A 13,623-nucleotide genomic window follows, 5' to 3' on the forward strand; every position below is an offset into this window, starting at 1 on the left:
CTAGAAGCAGGTGCATCCCTATCACTTCTTGTATATACGCAGTATGTTCTTTAACAGCCTGTCTCCTATGGCACTCCTCAAGAGTCCATTTCTAGTGTTTCACAAGAGGAGAGGAAAAACACATGTATTTCCTATCTATCAGTGGGGAAACTATGGTACAGTGAGGGAAAATGATCCTGTCAAGATCATCCCCCTAAACCAGAGACAAAGATGGTAACTAAACACTGACAGCTGACTGAGAGTGCTTTGGGAATTAAAAATCCAGCACTGAGACTGATTTTTGTTGAAACCTGCTGTGCATATACAGAGAAGCCTACATCTGTTTAGAAGAAGCAAGGTATTCCCCAAACAGCTGCAAAGTTAAACTTACCAAAGCCTCGTTCTCTGCGCCTATAGAGATACAGAGCACTTTTACTGACTTCACTGAAGTCAGTGATCACTGGTACCAGTGTAGAAGAAAGGCTACTATTTGCACAAGGAGTGCAATAACATATAAATACATAAAATAAAAAATATAGCTGTTTATATGTTTATATAAATATGCAAATATAAATAACATACTTTTATTTTCCTTTCTCTTTTTTTTTTTTTTCTTTAAAGCTCAGAGATCTACAGATGGAAATGCCAGGGTCTGACTCAGATTTCAGCCTCCTTGGTAAAGCCACAAGCTGAGGCCGGCCGAACAGGCTGAGCCCTCTGCTGTGTTGCTTTACCGGTGGGATGGACACCACAACAGTGCCATCAGCCTGCTCCCAGCAGCCCCACAGCCCAGGGGCTAGGAGGATCGCGGGCAACACACCTCTCTCAAATCCCTTCTGTGTTTTAATGGTGCCTCTCTTCCCGCTAGCGCACCACCACAAACCCGTCTTTGGGAGATGACAGGAATCAAAACCCCACAGTTAAAACTCCAGATAATGCTGTAGCTAGAGGGGAAAAAAGCCCTGGAACCGCTCTGTGAGCCAAACAGCTGCTTGCCCTGGGCTTTTCTCATTCTGATGAGAAAGCCAACAGCCAAGGCCACCAGTGCCTCCAGTTTAGCAATACGTAACCACACTTACTCAGGGCTTCCGGCAGTTCATTCCACATCCCTCAGAGCTGTAGGTTTTATACACTGCCCCATATATCAACCAGACAGTGAGCTGATAAACTTTCCTGAGGCAGGTGGCCATGGGAATGGCCAGGAATTTGCACAGGAATTTCAACAGGAATTTTCTTACTTAGACTCATAAGGTCAGCAGACAGTAAAAACTAAAATTGTTTGTCAGGCTGTCTTGCTGCTTACCAGGAATGTAAGCTTGCAGCCGAATACCTGCAGAAAACCAGAATTTTCAAGAGAAATAGAAATGGAATGTGGGAAGACATGGTCTCTGATCTTCTCAGCACCTCAAATAAGGACCTGCAAGTCCTCATGGTAAAACATGGGTCGGAGAAAAGACCTTGCAATACCAGGAAGGGCTCAAAGGGGCTGCAAGCTGGCACGTTACAAGGCAGCGAGGAGCAGAGTGTGTTCAGCAGCCGGTGCCCGTCTTGGACCGTGTTCCCACTGGTCACCCACAGCCGGAGGCAGAGCACCCTCCTGGCATACCAGACACCCCTCGCCACCCCTGTGGCGCTTGGGAAGATTTATTCTGCACACATACAGTCTGACCTGTGTGACTCACACAGGTAAGACGAGACTTGGGACTTCAGTATGTGGAAGAAGCACGTAGAAGCCTTTTTGTTTATTATTGCTCAATACAATTAGCTTCTATGAAAATCACTTTTTTTTTCCCTTCTTTGCAGGACAACTGTGGCCTGTTTGGACCGTGCCCAGGTCAAAGCTTGCTCCTGGGCCCTGGGGCTGTGCAGCCCCGCCGGGTACGCCTGCAGCCTCCCCGGGCCTGGGTGCTTGGGGTGAGCAGACAACCTTGTCAGCAGATCTCCTCACCCTGTTTACTTCATAAACACTAAGTAAGACGCCACAGACGGCAGCAACAATAGGCACGTTCAGATCACCTTGATCCAGCCTGAGGCACCTCCAGCTCCCCATCCATCCAACACGCATTCAGCAAGTAAGATAAGTGGGTCTTTTCTCGCCCACTTCATGAGGCCAAAAAGCAAAGGACAAAGTCAATCTTCAAGATCCACAGACTGTACTGCAATCCCAAAAGTTTGAATACACCCACCCATGAAAGCTATTTCTGCTTGCAGCTTTACCTGCGACTATGCTCCTGTGAGCTTCAGGCACTTTATTAGTGCTGTCTTTAATGGCAGCTCTAATAATGACATACTAATAATGGCATACTAATGACAGTAAAATGCTCCCTGTGAGGACTAGCACTCACATTAGGATGTGGGTACCGGTGTATGAACTCTGGTGAAACTGCAGCATCCACAGCCAACGGAGATTTTACTGCCAAAACCATGCACATGACAGGGATGTGGCCTAAAGTCATGTTAATAAGGTGAACATTTTACTAAGGTGAGCTGAACGTGCTCTTTTGTTGTAAAAATATCTTGAGGACATGTCCCTGCATGCATGTTCGTGTGTGACTCTATCTTCCCTCCTTGCCTTTGGTGCCTTTTTTCCCAGCTCTGGCTCTTCCTCCCTCCCCAGCCCTGAAAGCTCCCGCAGTCGCACCCTGCGTGCTGCCTGCCCAGTCCTCATTCCCTCTATATCTCACTCCAGCACACAGTCCAGCTTTAAAGACCTCAGTTAGCCACGGTCTCTTCATACTTCCTTCCCTCCAGGTTCTGAAACCTCCTTGTTGCTTCAGCAGCAAGGCTTTCAAACCCCAATGAAGCATCTCTGTCTCAGATTTTCCCTAACTGGGATCAGACTATGCTCAGTAGGTTGATCTTTTCCCCCCTTCCTCCCTCCTTCTCCTCCTTACAAGGATCCTTAACTTCTCATTTCTCATCCACTCCCTTCCCAGCCCTGCAGACACCTCCCATTCACCCAAGTCCTCCACCTTCCTCCTCCTGTTTTGATTCACTGTTTTCCTCCTCTCACTGTTGCTGATTTATGCTGATGACCTATATCACCCCCTCATCATGCTGTGTCCATCTCACCAATCCCTTCCTCTGCTGCCCTGGTCTTTTTCTTTTACTCATAAAAAAGGACGTTTATTCGGCACGCACTGCTCAGACTCCAGGCTCTCTGCTGCTGAATTTCCCCTGCACTAACCTTCAAGTGGTCCCATTCAGCACCATCCATTAGCCTCCCCCATTATGTCCCACCATTTAGCCTTTCTGTGATTTCCACTCCATCAATCCTGATGACTTCTCTTTTGCTTTTAACCTTCGTCTTTCTACCAAGTTCAATTGCAAATCCTCCCTATACTTCAATTTCCTTCAATTTGCTTTCCCCTCAATATCCAGCCCAGCTGATGCCCCTCACCCACTTTTTCTGCTATCTTCTGAAAGGCTGTCTGCTGAAAGCCTAGCCATCCCTTCCAGCTCAACATAGATAAAACAGAGTCCCTAATACCCCTGCTCTCAAGGGATAACCGAAATCTCTTTTCTCTCCTTTCCTCAGTGACAATTACTGCTCTGTTTGCAGACAGGGCACAGTTTTTATTTGGGCAGCCTTGCTTTCAAGATACAGCTAAGATCTGTTGATGCTTTCCACTTACATGTCCAAGACATTGCCTGTTCTATCTGCCCTCATAGCTAAATCACTTCTCTGGGGTCTCACCCTCTCATTATCTCAGTAACAGTGACATCCTTTTCTCTGCTTTCATAATTGCAATCTTGATCTGCTGTTTCATCTTCCAAATGCTGTTACAAGGGTCATTTTCATAGCCTGATGCTTCGAGTGTGCCACTCATTTTTGTGCTTCTGTTGACCAGCTCTCCATTCCCTAACAAATAAAATATAAGGCGTCCTTACATGCAGTGCTTGCACAGTCAGGCAGAGCTGAGTGACAAATGGGTCCCTTTTGCAGCTTTTAAACCCGATTTATACTTCTCACCAAGTTCCTTTTCTGTTTTCCCTCGTAATTCCTCCCTGGGAGTACCTCCCTGGTCACAACTGCAGAGAAACTTTGCTCATGTCTCCTGAATTCCTTCTCAAATCTCTCCCTTGCTGCTGAAATAGTGCAACAGCAGCCAGGCTGCCGGCGTGCTGCGCCTGCTCTGTACCCAGCTGACCCCTCTCACCATTTCCTTGTGCTCCACCCCGCGTCTAACCCAGCCCTTGCTTCTTGACAGGTATTTAATGCATAAACCCTGCACAGTGGTGACAGTCCTTCCACTCCGCCTGCGGAGCAGGTATACACGCAGCAGCAACACCCCGGTCAGGAATCCCGGGTCTATGACAGTGCAATATTTAATGACATCTTTAATGCTACCGAGAACTCAACTTGCTGAGGCTGAACCTACACCCTGACTTGTGGTAGAGCTCACTAAGCTTCCCCGATAAAAGACAGAAATGCAGAGGCAGTATTTCAGTTTATTTCCAAGGTAGAACTCAAGTACGTCCATTGGGCACTCAAAAGGCCAAAACGCGAATGCAAATCCTGAGCTACATCACTTGGGGTGGTGCTTCTCCAGGGTAAATCTCCCGATGGCCCCGACGTCGGCAAATAGGACAGAGAGCATTTTGGTTGTTAGTGGTTGGTTAAGACATGTCCACTTTGGAAACAGCTGAAAGTTACTTTTGTATCATGACTCTTGTTAGACGATTCTCGTGCATTTGTAGTTTCTTCCGATTTTGTGCCAAATAAGCCCATCTGTGCTGATTTAGTCCCAGTTTTATGACCAAGCTAGCTAAAAGATAACATCCAAACTCTACATATATTTTGTAAAACACACACATAAAAAAATATAAATAACCCCTCTCCTTTTCAAATGAAAGCTTGCTTGTGATCATGGCAAATGAAAGACTGGAAAGGACAAAAATGCCCTCAAATACAGGTAGTCAGCTTTGCAGTTACTAAGAAGTTGCTTTGCTCTGTTGAGTTTACTGTGTCACCAAAACCCTAACAGCCATAGCCATACAAAGCCTGCATTGTCTCAGCAAGGCTACTGAGAAGATGTTCCTGATCTTGGCAAGAGCTAGGTGTACCCAGAAGCATTATATTGAAAAAAAAATTACAATAGCAGAAAGAAATATTATTTTAGACCTCTTACTGGAAAGACAAAGGTCAGAGTCCTTCCTTCTGCTAAAGCAGCGTGCAGAAATATCCCGTTCACAGAAGCCATTTTACAACCTTGAAAATTGCATCTAAAAATCCCCATATGAAACCAATATAATGAAAGATTTGTCAGTTTAGGTCATCGGTAATTTGGAGATCTCAACTTCGTGAAGGAGGAGGCAACTACATACACTCATACATGGGCATGGAGGTAGTTCCTTCATAGTTAGTCTGTCAGATCTGCTTTCTTGCTACAAAGCAAACCTGATCTTTACATTCATCCAAGTCATTGATTTCTTATTTTCAACAGGAACAGGATCTGGCAACCTTTCTTCACAAAGAGCACATATTTTCCCCTATTAACTTTCTCAATAAATCAGAGCAATGTTGATTTGGGAAACCATGCTCAGATGACCAGGGCCAGCGGTTTGAATTAAAAAGTCAAGATTATGTTATTGCTTCATCTATCCAGTAGAACATCTGCTGGAGTTTGTCAGTCTAAGAGTGCTGTGGCCTCCTATGGTAAACCAACAGGCGCTTGTATGCCCGCTCCAGAGTAAGCCCCGGATCTTCTTCTCTAGCTGCTCTTTAAAAAACCAGGATATTAATACATTTTGAATATGTCATTGCCAACCCAGTGAACAGGACTTCAGTATACACTTAAAACCATAAAAATAAATTTCACTGGTTGTCAGTGTCAATAATAAACTATGGTGGTAGAAGTACGAATCACCATCTATGTTGCTGGGATTAAATATTTTTAATCAGCTACCAAAAAAGCATCATTTCCAGCTTTTTACCCAAGTGGTCTTAATTTTCACAGGGGGAAACAGCTGACAGTGGGAAAAAAAAAAAATCAAGCAAAAGCAAACCCCTCTGCCTTCCCTCGGATGCTCTCACAGCTTTTGCAGAAGAGGGTGTAGCATTTCACAGAGTGGTAGCAAAGGAGCGAGCGGGCTCTGCCACGTGGAGGAAGCCAAGGCCCCAAAACGTGGGCAGCCCCAAAAGCAGACCCCGGTGCCGGGGAGAGCCCTGCCGAAGCCAGCCAGCTGCGGGCCATGCAGGGTCAAGGCTTCAGACCAAACTGCCATCGAAACAGTATTCCCCGAAGGCTCTGTCATCTCTGCTGCTTATATTAAATACTTTTATTCCAAGGTTTTCAACGTTTTTTTAATCTGGTGTATTGAAGGCAGCACATTGCTTTACTTCCTAAAACCAAACAAAGATTTCGCAGCCCAGGCTGCCACAGGGACACACAGAAACGATTTAGCAATTGTATTTACATGCCAGCCAACTCTAAATATTCCCCTAACAACACCTAGGGCCCGGAGCCTGTGACTCGGAAGATGTCGGTACCCAAAAGCAGGGGAGGGAGCCGGGGTCTCCCCGGGCAGGGAGGCGAGGCGGGAGCACCCGCCCCCAGCTCCGGCGGGATGCACGGCTTTAAAACAAGCCAGGAGAAAAACCTCTGCAGGGACAGGAGTATGCAGGGGAGTGCGGAGGGAGGGGGAGAGAACGAAGGCGCAAGAAAAGCGCTTGTCTCTTCATTTATCTCCCAGACAGCGTTTGTGAGCCTTCAGCACTCGTGCTACGAGCCCGCTGGACACCACGCAGCGGCGTGTTCCGGCGTTATCTCCGTTTCCTCTCCGAGAGCGCGCGTTGCCTTCCAGTTTTCCAGCTGTATACCAGGCTCTGCTTGACACGGCGGCTGACCTCTCACCCCGCGGCCTGGCACCTGCGGCACGCCGGGCTGGGCGCGCAGCCGCCGGCAATCCCGCTGGCAGCCAGCCCGCGCCCGGCCGCTCGCTGCCTCCCCGGTTGCGAAAGGCACCCAGTTCCCCCTCTCGCATCATGTGAACTCGGCTCAACTGGTGAAGAATAATTGCGGGCTTGTCCAAATTATCATTTGCAAAGTCTAGGAGGCACGTAAAGGCACCAATATCCAATTTAGGTTAGCCTCAGGCGGCTCATTTCAGCCCGGTCTCACGCTCCTGCCCTCTGCCAGGTCAGCCCAGTTGAGCTGATAAAATTTAGGAGGGATTTTGTGATCTGTTAGGTCCCAGCCCGTCTTTAACTATTATAATACGTTGGCTTTAGCTCAAAGTTTTATTTTAAATTCCTAAGAAGAAGTCAGCTGTGTAGCTTTCCCTCTAAAAAAAAAAAAAAATCAGCTATTTCTTTTAACATGAATAGGAGTCCCTGGTATTTCTCATCTAATCACACATACCTCAGAGTGCAGGAGATGCTTGACCTCCCGATGGATCGGTACATGTATTTTAAACGGTCATCAGAAACTTTTCCCAGATAAGATCCCATTCTTAGGCTAATGTTTATAACAGACGGGCAGACAGCAGCCTATCTCAGAGCCCACTTGTCACCTCCCTGTCACTCGTGCCACCACTCCACGTTCTCCACAAACTACAGTGTTTTAAAGTTGAAAAGGAAGAAACAGCCGTACGAACAAAATACTCCTTCCAAAATTTCCTCCAAAGACACTAGGCACATCATGGTGTAGTTTTTCTTTGACACGGAGAAACACACATCTTTTAATTTAACTCAAATCTGCAGATCACTTCTCATTCTGTCCTTATTTAATACCTGCTTTAGCCTCCCATCCGTCATCTTTCCTCTTTCAGAATCACCAGAAATCTGTCACTTGGAAAGAGTCACTGAAACTTCACCAAGAATCTCTGCAGTCCTCTCCGCTTGCCTTTTCCCCCTAAAAATGTTTTTTAATGTGCTTTCTGAGTCAACTTCTGTCCTCTTACGGTGTCAACCCAATCGCAGAAGAGTAAACCCTCAGGTAAGGACGGAGGAAGAGCAGAGCAAACCGAAAGGCGACGGTACCTACCTGGAACCCGCCTCAGCGCCCAGCACCATTCGCGGCAGCGGCAGCGGCAACGTCCCGGGACAGCAGCAGCCTACTGCATTTTCCTTCCTACCGCGCTGCTGAGAGTTGAGCAACTCTTCACACTGCTGCTTGGAGCAACAGCTCTCCCAGCCTTAACCCCCTCTCTTGGCTCTTTGCTCTTTTTTTTTTTTTTTTTTAACAGACTTTTCGAGCACTAAAACTCGCAATTAGCACCAGCTAAGCTAAAGCCCCTGCTCGCCCCTGCCCTAAGCCGCGCATTCCAGGGCGCTGAGCGGGACGCTGAGCCCCTCGCCGGCACCGCGCAGCCCGTCCGCTCCCAGACCTGACTTTCTGCCTACAAACTCGATAAGGCTGCAGGAGCTCGGGAACACGCACTGAAACTCGGACAGGGGAAAAATTGGTCTCTCATCCCCAGCCTGGGTGGTTTTTTTTATCCTCCCCACCCCCCTTCCTCCTCCCTTTCTCTCTGCCCGCACAGTAGCAAGGTTGTCTCTTGACTACTCCCTGCCTTAAACTCACCAAACCAGATTTTTACTCCCAACACCTTCCCGTAAATCTGAACTGAAATTTTACCCTGCTCGCTGAGCTTTGGCTGGCTGAGGGCCAGTAGAGCATTCCTGTTGTTTTAAGAGGGCAGATTAAAAAAAAAAAAAAAAAAAAAGAGAAAGAAAGGAAGAAAAGAGAGATGGAAACCTGGAGAGATGCAAAGGCTGGAAGGAAGCAAACTTTTAGAGCAGCTTTACTAAAAATGCTGTGGGAGGGAACGATTCCCTTTTATCTTTAAAGGGCTAAACCAGTGACTTTTTTTTGGCAGTGTCATTCATGAGAAAATACCCTCCTCAGCCATCTGTATCCTTCAGGTGGATGGAGATTTGAAAAGAAAATAAACCGCTGGTACTCACCTGAAGGACAGCATCACCGGAGTCAGCATAGCAGGGAGAGGAGCCTACACCTTTGCCTGATCCGGTTACCCCAAGGCAGCGGTAACGCTGGTTAAAGAAGTGCCACATTTTACCCTTTTCTGACCTAAAGTTACATGTGGTTTCTAGAAATGGAACAAAAGAGAAACCAGTTTATAAAAAAAAAAAAAAAACCCAGCCAAGCCTTCTTTTAACCTCCGGGTGATCCCTCTGACCGTTGTCTGAAGGCTTAAAGAAACAATGAACCAAGACTGTAAACTTTCTCACCCCCTTTACATTACCTGTCTGTGCCTGGCTATGGGCTTTGATGTATTGAAACAAAGCACAAGACCTGTTTATAGTAAATGAAACCAACCAACAGAGAGATCTAATTCAGACTTGTGACTAAACAAACTGGAACAGGAAGCACACACCAGCAGATTTTTTTTTTAAGTAGTAATTCCTGCTTGCATTGTCATGCAACAGAAAAAAAAAATACAAAAAAGGAAAAAAAAAAGTTTTCAGCTTCTCCCTTCAGTCACTTTTGTTCAAATGCAGTTCTTTTGTTGGAAAACTTAATGCAGGCAATGTTTCATCACGTATATGCAAATACTTAACAAACAACATTCACCACCAGTAGTGATCTAAATATCTTCTTCATCTGTTTGTTTCCCTGTGCAGGACATTTCTGCAACTGATTAGTTCCGCGCCCCGCTCCCCCCAATTAACATCTGTAATTGATGACCAGACCGAGGATCTTCATCTAGGATAGCTGGACAAAGCAAGCCCCCAACAAAACAGTAGATAGCAGTCCTGCAAGTTAAATCTTTAAAGAATAAATAATATTGGAGGTTAAAGCTAGTGACAGAAATTCATTCTTCATAATTCCTCCTAATTTTTAAAAGAATTATTTTTAGGAATTCTTAATTAAGGAATTCTTAATTAAGAATTCTTCTAAATTCTTCTTAATTTTTAAAAGAAATATTCGGAGTCGAGTACACACTATGCTGCCTTGTTACTGTTATATTACCTCTGCTTTTTGAAAGCAGTTTGTCCTTCTAAACATGTATTTCTCTAATTGTATTCATTTTCCAGTAGAGAAAAATCCCACGGGTTTTACTTAAGCAAATCCACCTTGACTCCCTAAGAGAGTTTTGCTTCAGGCAGAAACCGATGAATCAAACTACTATTGGGATAACACGTAAAGCCACACAGCCAAATATTGCATAGTTCAAGTTAGCAGTGTGTTCTCTCCAAACTATTGTAATTCAAAAGTTGATAAAGAGATGTGATTCCAGTTTTAGCAAATGCATCAAGTACAAAAAAATCTTTCAGAACTTACCAGTGTTAATGAGCAAATAATCGTGGGGAAAATTGTCATCAAATACTTGAATTAAAATGAGAATTCAGCATTAGCTGCAAACATTTTATGCAGTTAAATTCATTAAAGAAAAATAGTCTAGAAAAGCAAATAATGAGGGTCTTAGCGGTACAAAAATCTCTTAAGTATTCTAGCATCGTCTTCCTTAAAAACGTGGCCCATTTGTCCTAAAGCAACGCTTTTCCATAGAGTCTTCATCCGATAAGTTTGCCAATAAAGTCCCCAGGAAATCCATCTCATGTAGAGAGAGCTTATGCTCCATTTGCTCCGTTCAGAGGAACAAAATAGGCATTACTGGCAGAAGTACTTCTTTGCCAACATGTACCGATTACTTCTTCTACATGAGAGTCTCTGTAATACGATGAATAGTACAGAAAAGGGAAAGACATATGAATATACTGTCCTGCGTATCCAGGACGCAGCTATACTACCGAGAGCTGTGATAGCACCAGCGTGGTAAAGCCAGCTTTTGTAAGGTATGCTGCTAAAAGTGTAGCTCTGCCTGTTTTACTGACCCTTCACGTGCTCTTGTGGGTCTCACCTCTGACTGACATACCTCTGAAAGCCAAAAAATTCCTCTTATTGTAACAGCCGTACCAGTTATCCTACCATGAGACATCCTTGTCAGTGCTGGTCAGACTGGATTCGCCATCCTCTCTGAAAGCCAGTTCATGCCTTCTTTTCTGGTGGAGGATTCAAATAGGTTTGCTTTGAAGATACCAAAGATAGGAAAGAGTCTGACATTTTTCCTAGGGCAGTTCAGCTGCAGGTGAAGAGCGTACAGCATGTGGGGATTTTAGTTAGAGCTAACTCCAGGCCATAGCTCATCCAACAATTAAAATACCCGTTACTGCTCGCTCTGTCTCTGTGTGACAGACACTTTCCATGGGCCCAGGTGAGACTGCAAGGTACCACACCTGTCTGCACAGCCCTGCAGGTACGGGGATGACCATGACACATCTGCTCACAGCTTTGTAATGGATTTTCAAACTTCGGCGAGGACAGCGATTTGTACACTGCACAGCTGCCAGCAAAACAGTAGTGCAAAACCTCCACTATTTATTGCTTGTGGCAATAAATAGAGTATTTCATACTGTACTCTAATTCACAGATTCCAGTTCAAATAACAGGTAAATGTTGCCAGGTTGTTCCTGGAGTGCACCTTCCTTTCTCAGTGTACAGCAGCCATTCAGATGACAGCAGCAATTCAGGAAAGTCTCTTTTTGACCACCAAATGCTGGATGTATCGCAAGCTGAGATAGCATGAAAGCATCCTCGAAAATTAATGATCAGCATTGGGGATTGTTGCCATTGAAGGTTCAGGTCATCTAAAATTAAACATTAGATCTAATTGATCTAATGGCAGTCTGAGCCATTTTTGACATCAGAATAATTTTTCTCCCTCTGTAAGTCCCAATTGTTCAGCTGACAAAGTGTTTTAAGGGGTTGTAGCTCTTTACATAGGAAGGAAAGAGTGACCCAGCTGTAATTTGCTGCAGCACCCTCCAGTCTACGGGTTAAAATGAAAGAGCAGTCACAACCCTGTAGCACGGAGCAGAGATTTCCTGTTCCTCTGCCAAGCCATGGTAGGGTTTCTGACCAAAAGAAAAGAATTTAATGAGTCCGTAGCAAAGCAAATTAAGCTAAGTGCAGCATGATTACGCTGTGAACACTAATCTTTAAAGGGAACAGTATTTGATTAAGGAAGGTGTCCTCCAAAACTGATCTTAAAATTGCAATAAAAAATGTCTGGCTATGAACTTTCAATGTTGGGGAGCTGGTTTGTTTTTTTTTTTTTTGGGGGGGGGGGTGTCTCCCGGTTTGTAATGTTTCCTTCTGAATATGGCTTATTGTGGTGTCAATTGTGTAATACCTATTGTAGAGTTTATCACTACTGCCAAGAGCTGACTTTACTGCAGCAAGAAACTGCATGTTGAAAATTTCCAACTGCATTTCATTCAGGAGATTATGAAAACCCTGTTTTTTTCCCCCCCCTAATCAAAACGATGAAAAACACAAGTGAGAAAACGTGTTACTCAAGAATGAAATGTTTCTAAATATCAGAAAACTAACTGGAGAATTAGAATATTTGTTACTTCTGTAAAAAGAAAAAGTTAAAAAGCCTCTATTTCAACTCTAAATTTTTGTTTAAGCTTTCTAACACAGAATGTTTCCTAGTACAGGTTAAATATTTGGATATGATTCAGTAAGCAAAGACAGTCTGCAATTAAGTCAGTCATCCTACAGTGTTTGATTTTTCCCTAGTTAAAGTTGAAGCTTGGAGAGTGAACATTTCTTATAGTGGTCTGTGAAATACTGTCATTTCCTACGTAAAAGATCTCAGTATGCTTAGTCTGTGACACAGCACCTTCTCCTCCAGAGAGGTCTTGTGGGGAGCAGATCTGGGACCCCATTTTTCGGGAAGAGGGGATGAGACGGACGGGGGCAGCTAATGAGGAGGGTAGCAGAAGGAAAGACAGAGCCCAACAAAACCCTTGCAGATCTTTGGTCTCCCAGGACCACCTTGCCTTCTGTCCCATCCAGTCTCCTGGGAGCTGGCTGAGGCCAGCGTAGCATCCGGGCAGAAAAATCATCCCTTTGTCAGCACAGCTGAAGGTACCAGAGCTGGCTCTGTCTATAGGTTTAAATGCCTCTTACCAACAAAGCTCCCCATATTGTAAACACTCAGCTTCTCCTCAGAATGTATTTACAGATATTTTGCTACTGGTGCCAGTCCAGAATTAGTAAACTAGCTCCTATCACTTGGGATGCACACAGAGATCCTGTGCCTTGGATACAATGCCTTTTAATAACAAAACTAGCTTAGTTTGAGAACAGTTTCCACCAAGACCAAAAGAGTGTAATATAAGAGAATGAATTTCCTTTCAAAGATCAAATCCACACACATAACTTCATGAAAGGCATCACAGATTTGTACAGAAGAATTTGCTCAGAAATATTTTATGGATAGGGGAAAAATCTTGTCTCTTTTCCTCATGTGGTTGTGAAAACACCACATCACATTTGAATGCAGAAGTTTAATGGAATAGCTCAATTTATTCTTGATAATCTGAATTATAAGGATTATAATTTGAACTAGTAAGAAATTGTAGCAGCTGACATTATTTCCCCCATCCTCTTGTCCTCTCATATTTTCTCACCTGCGCTGTTTTCTCTCTGCCAGGGCCTGCGAGCTGCCAGGGGCTCTGCCCCCCAGCAAGCCCAAGGGCAGGGATGTGACAGCAAAGCCCGTCTTTAATAGCAGTGACTCCATTTTATCTTTGAGGTAAGCCCTTTTCTCAGGGCAGTGGGCACGCTTGGTATGCCGTGTGCTCCTGTTGCATTCGGCCAGCAA

General features: G+C 44.8%; 1 protein-coding gene across 2 annotated transcripts in view; it reads right to left on the reverse strand.

Moving 5' to 3' along the window:
• RBM47 (RNA binding motif protein 47) overlaps window positions 1-9,298 on the reverse strand; it is an 81,122-nt gene extending 71,824 nt beyond the window's left edge. For both annotated transcript variants that reach the window (XM_075499968.1, XM_075499967.1), the window contains exons 1-2: window positions 9,190-9,298; window positions 8,891-9,033 (exon numbers count right to left, since the gene is read on the reverse strand). In XM_075499968.1, the coding sequence (XP_075356083.1) occupies window positions 8,891-8,919 (29 nt within the window). In that variant the 5' untranslated portion in view covers window positions 8,920-9,033; window positions 9,190-9,298. The remainder of the gene's footprint in view (window positions 1-8,890; window positions 9,034-9,189) is intronic.
• Window positions 9,299-13,623: the final 4,325 nt, after the last annotated feature.

Source organism: Mycteria americana, chromosome 4 (genome assembly GCF_035582795.1).
Source record: "Mycteria americana isolate JAX WOST 10 ecotype Jacksonville Zoo and Gardens chromosome 4, USCA_MyAme_1.0, whole genome shotgun sequence".
NCBI classification, from domain to species: domain Eukaryota; kingdom Metazoa; phylum Chordata; class Aves; order Ciconiiformes; family Ciconiidae; genus Mycteria; species Mycteria americana.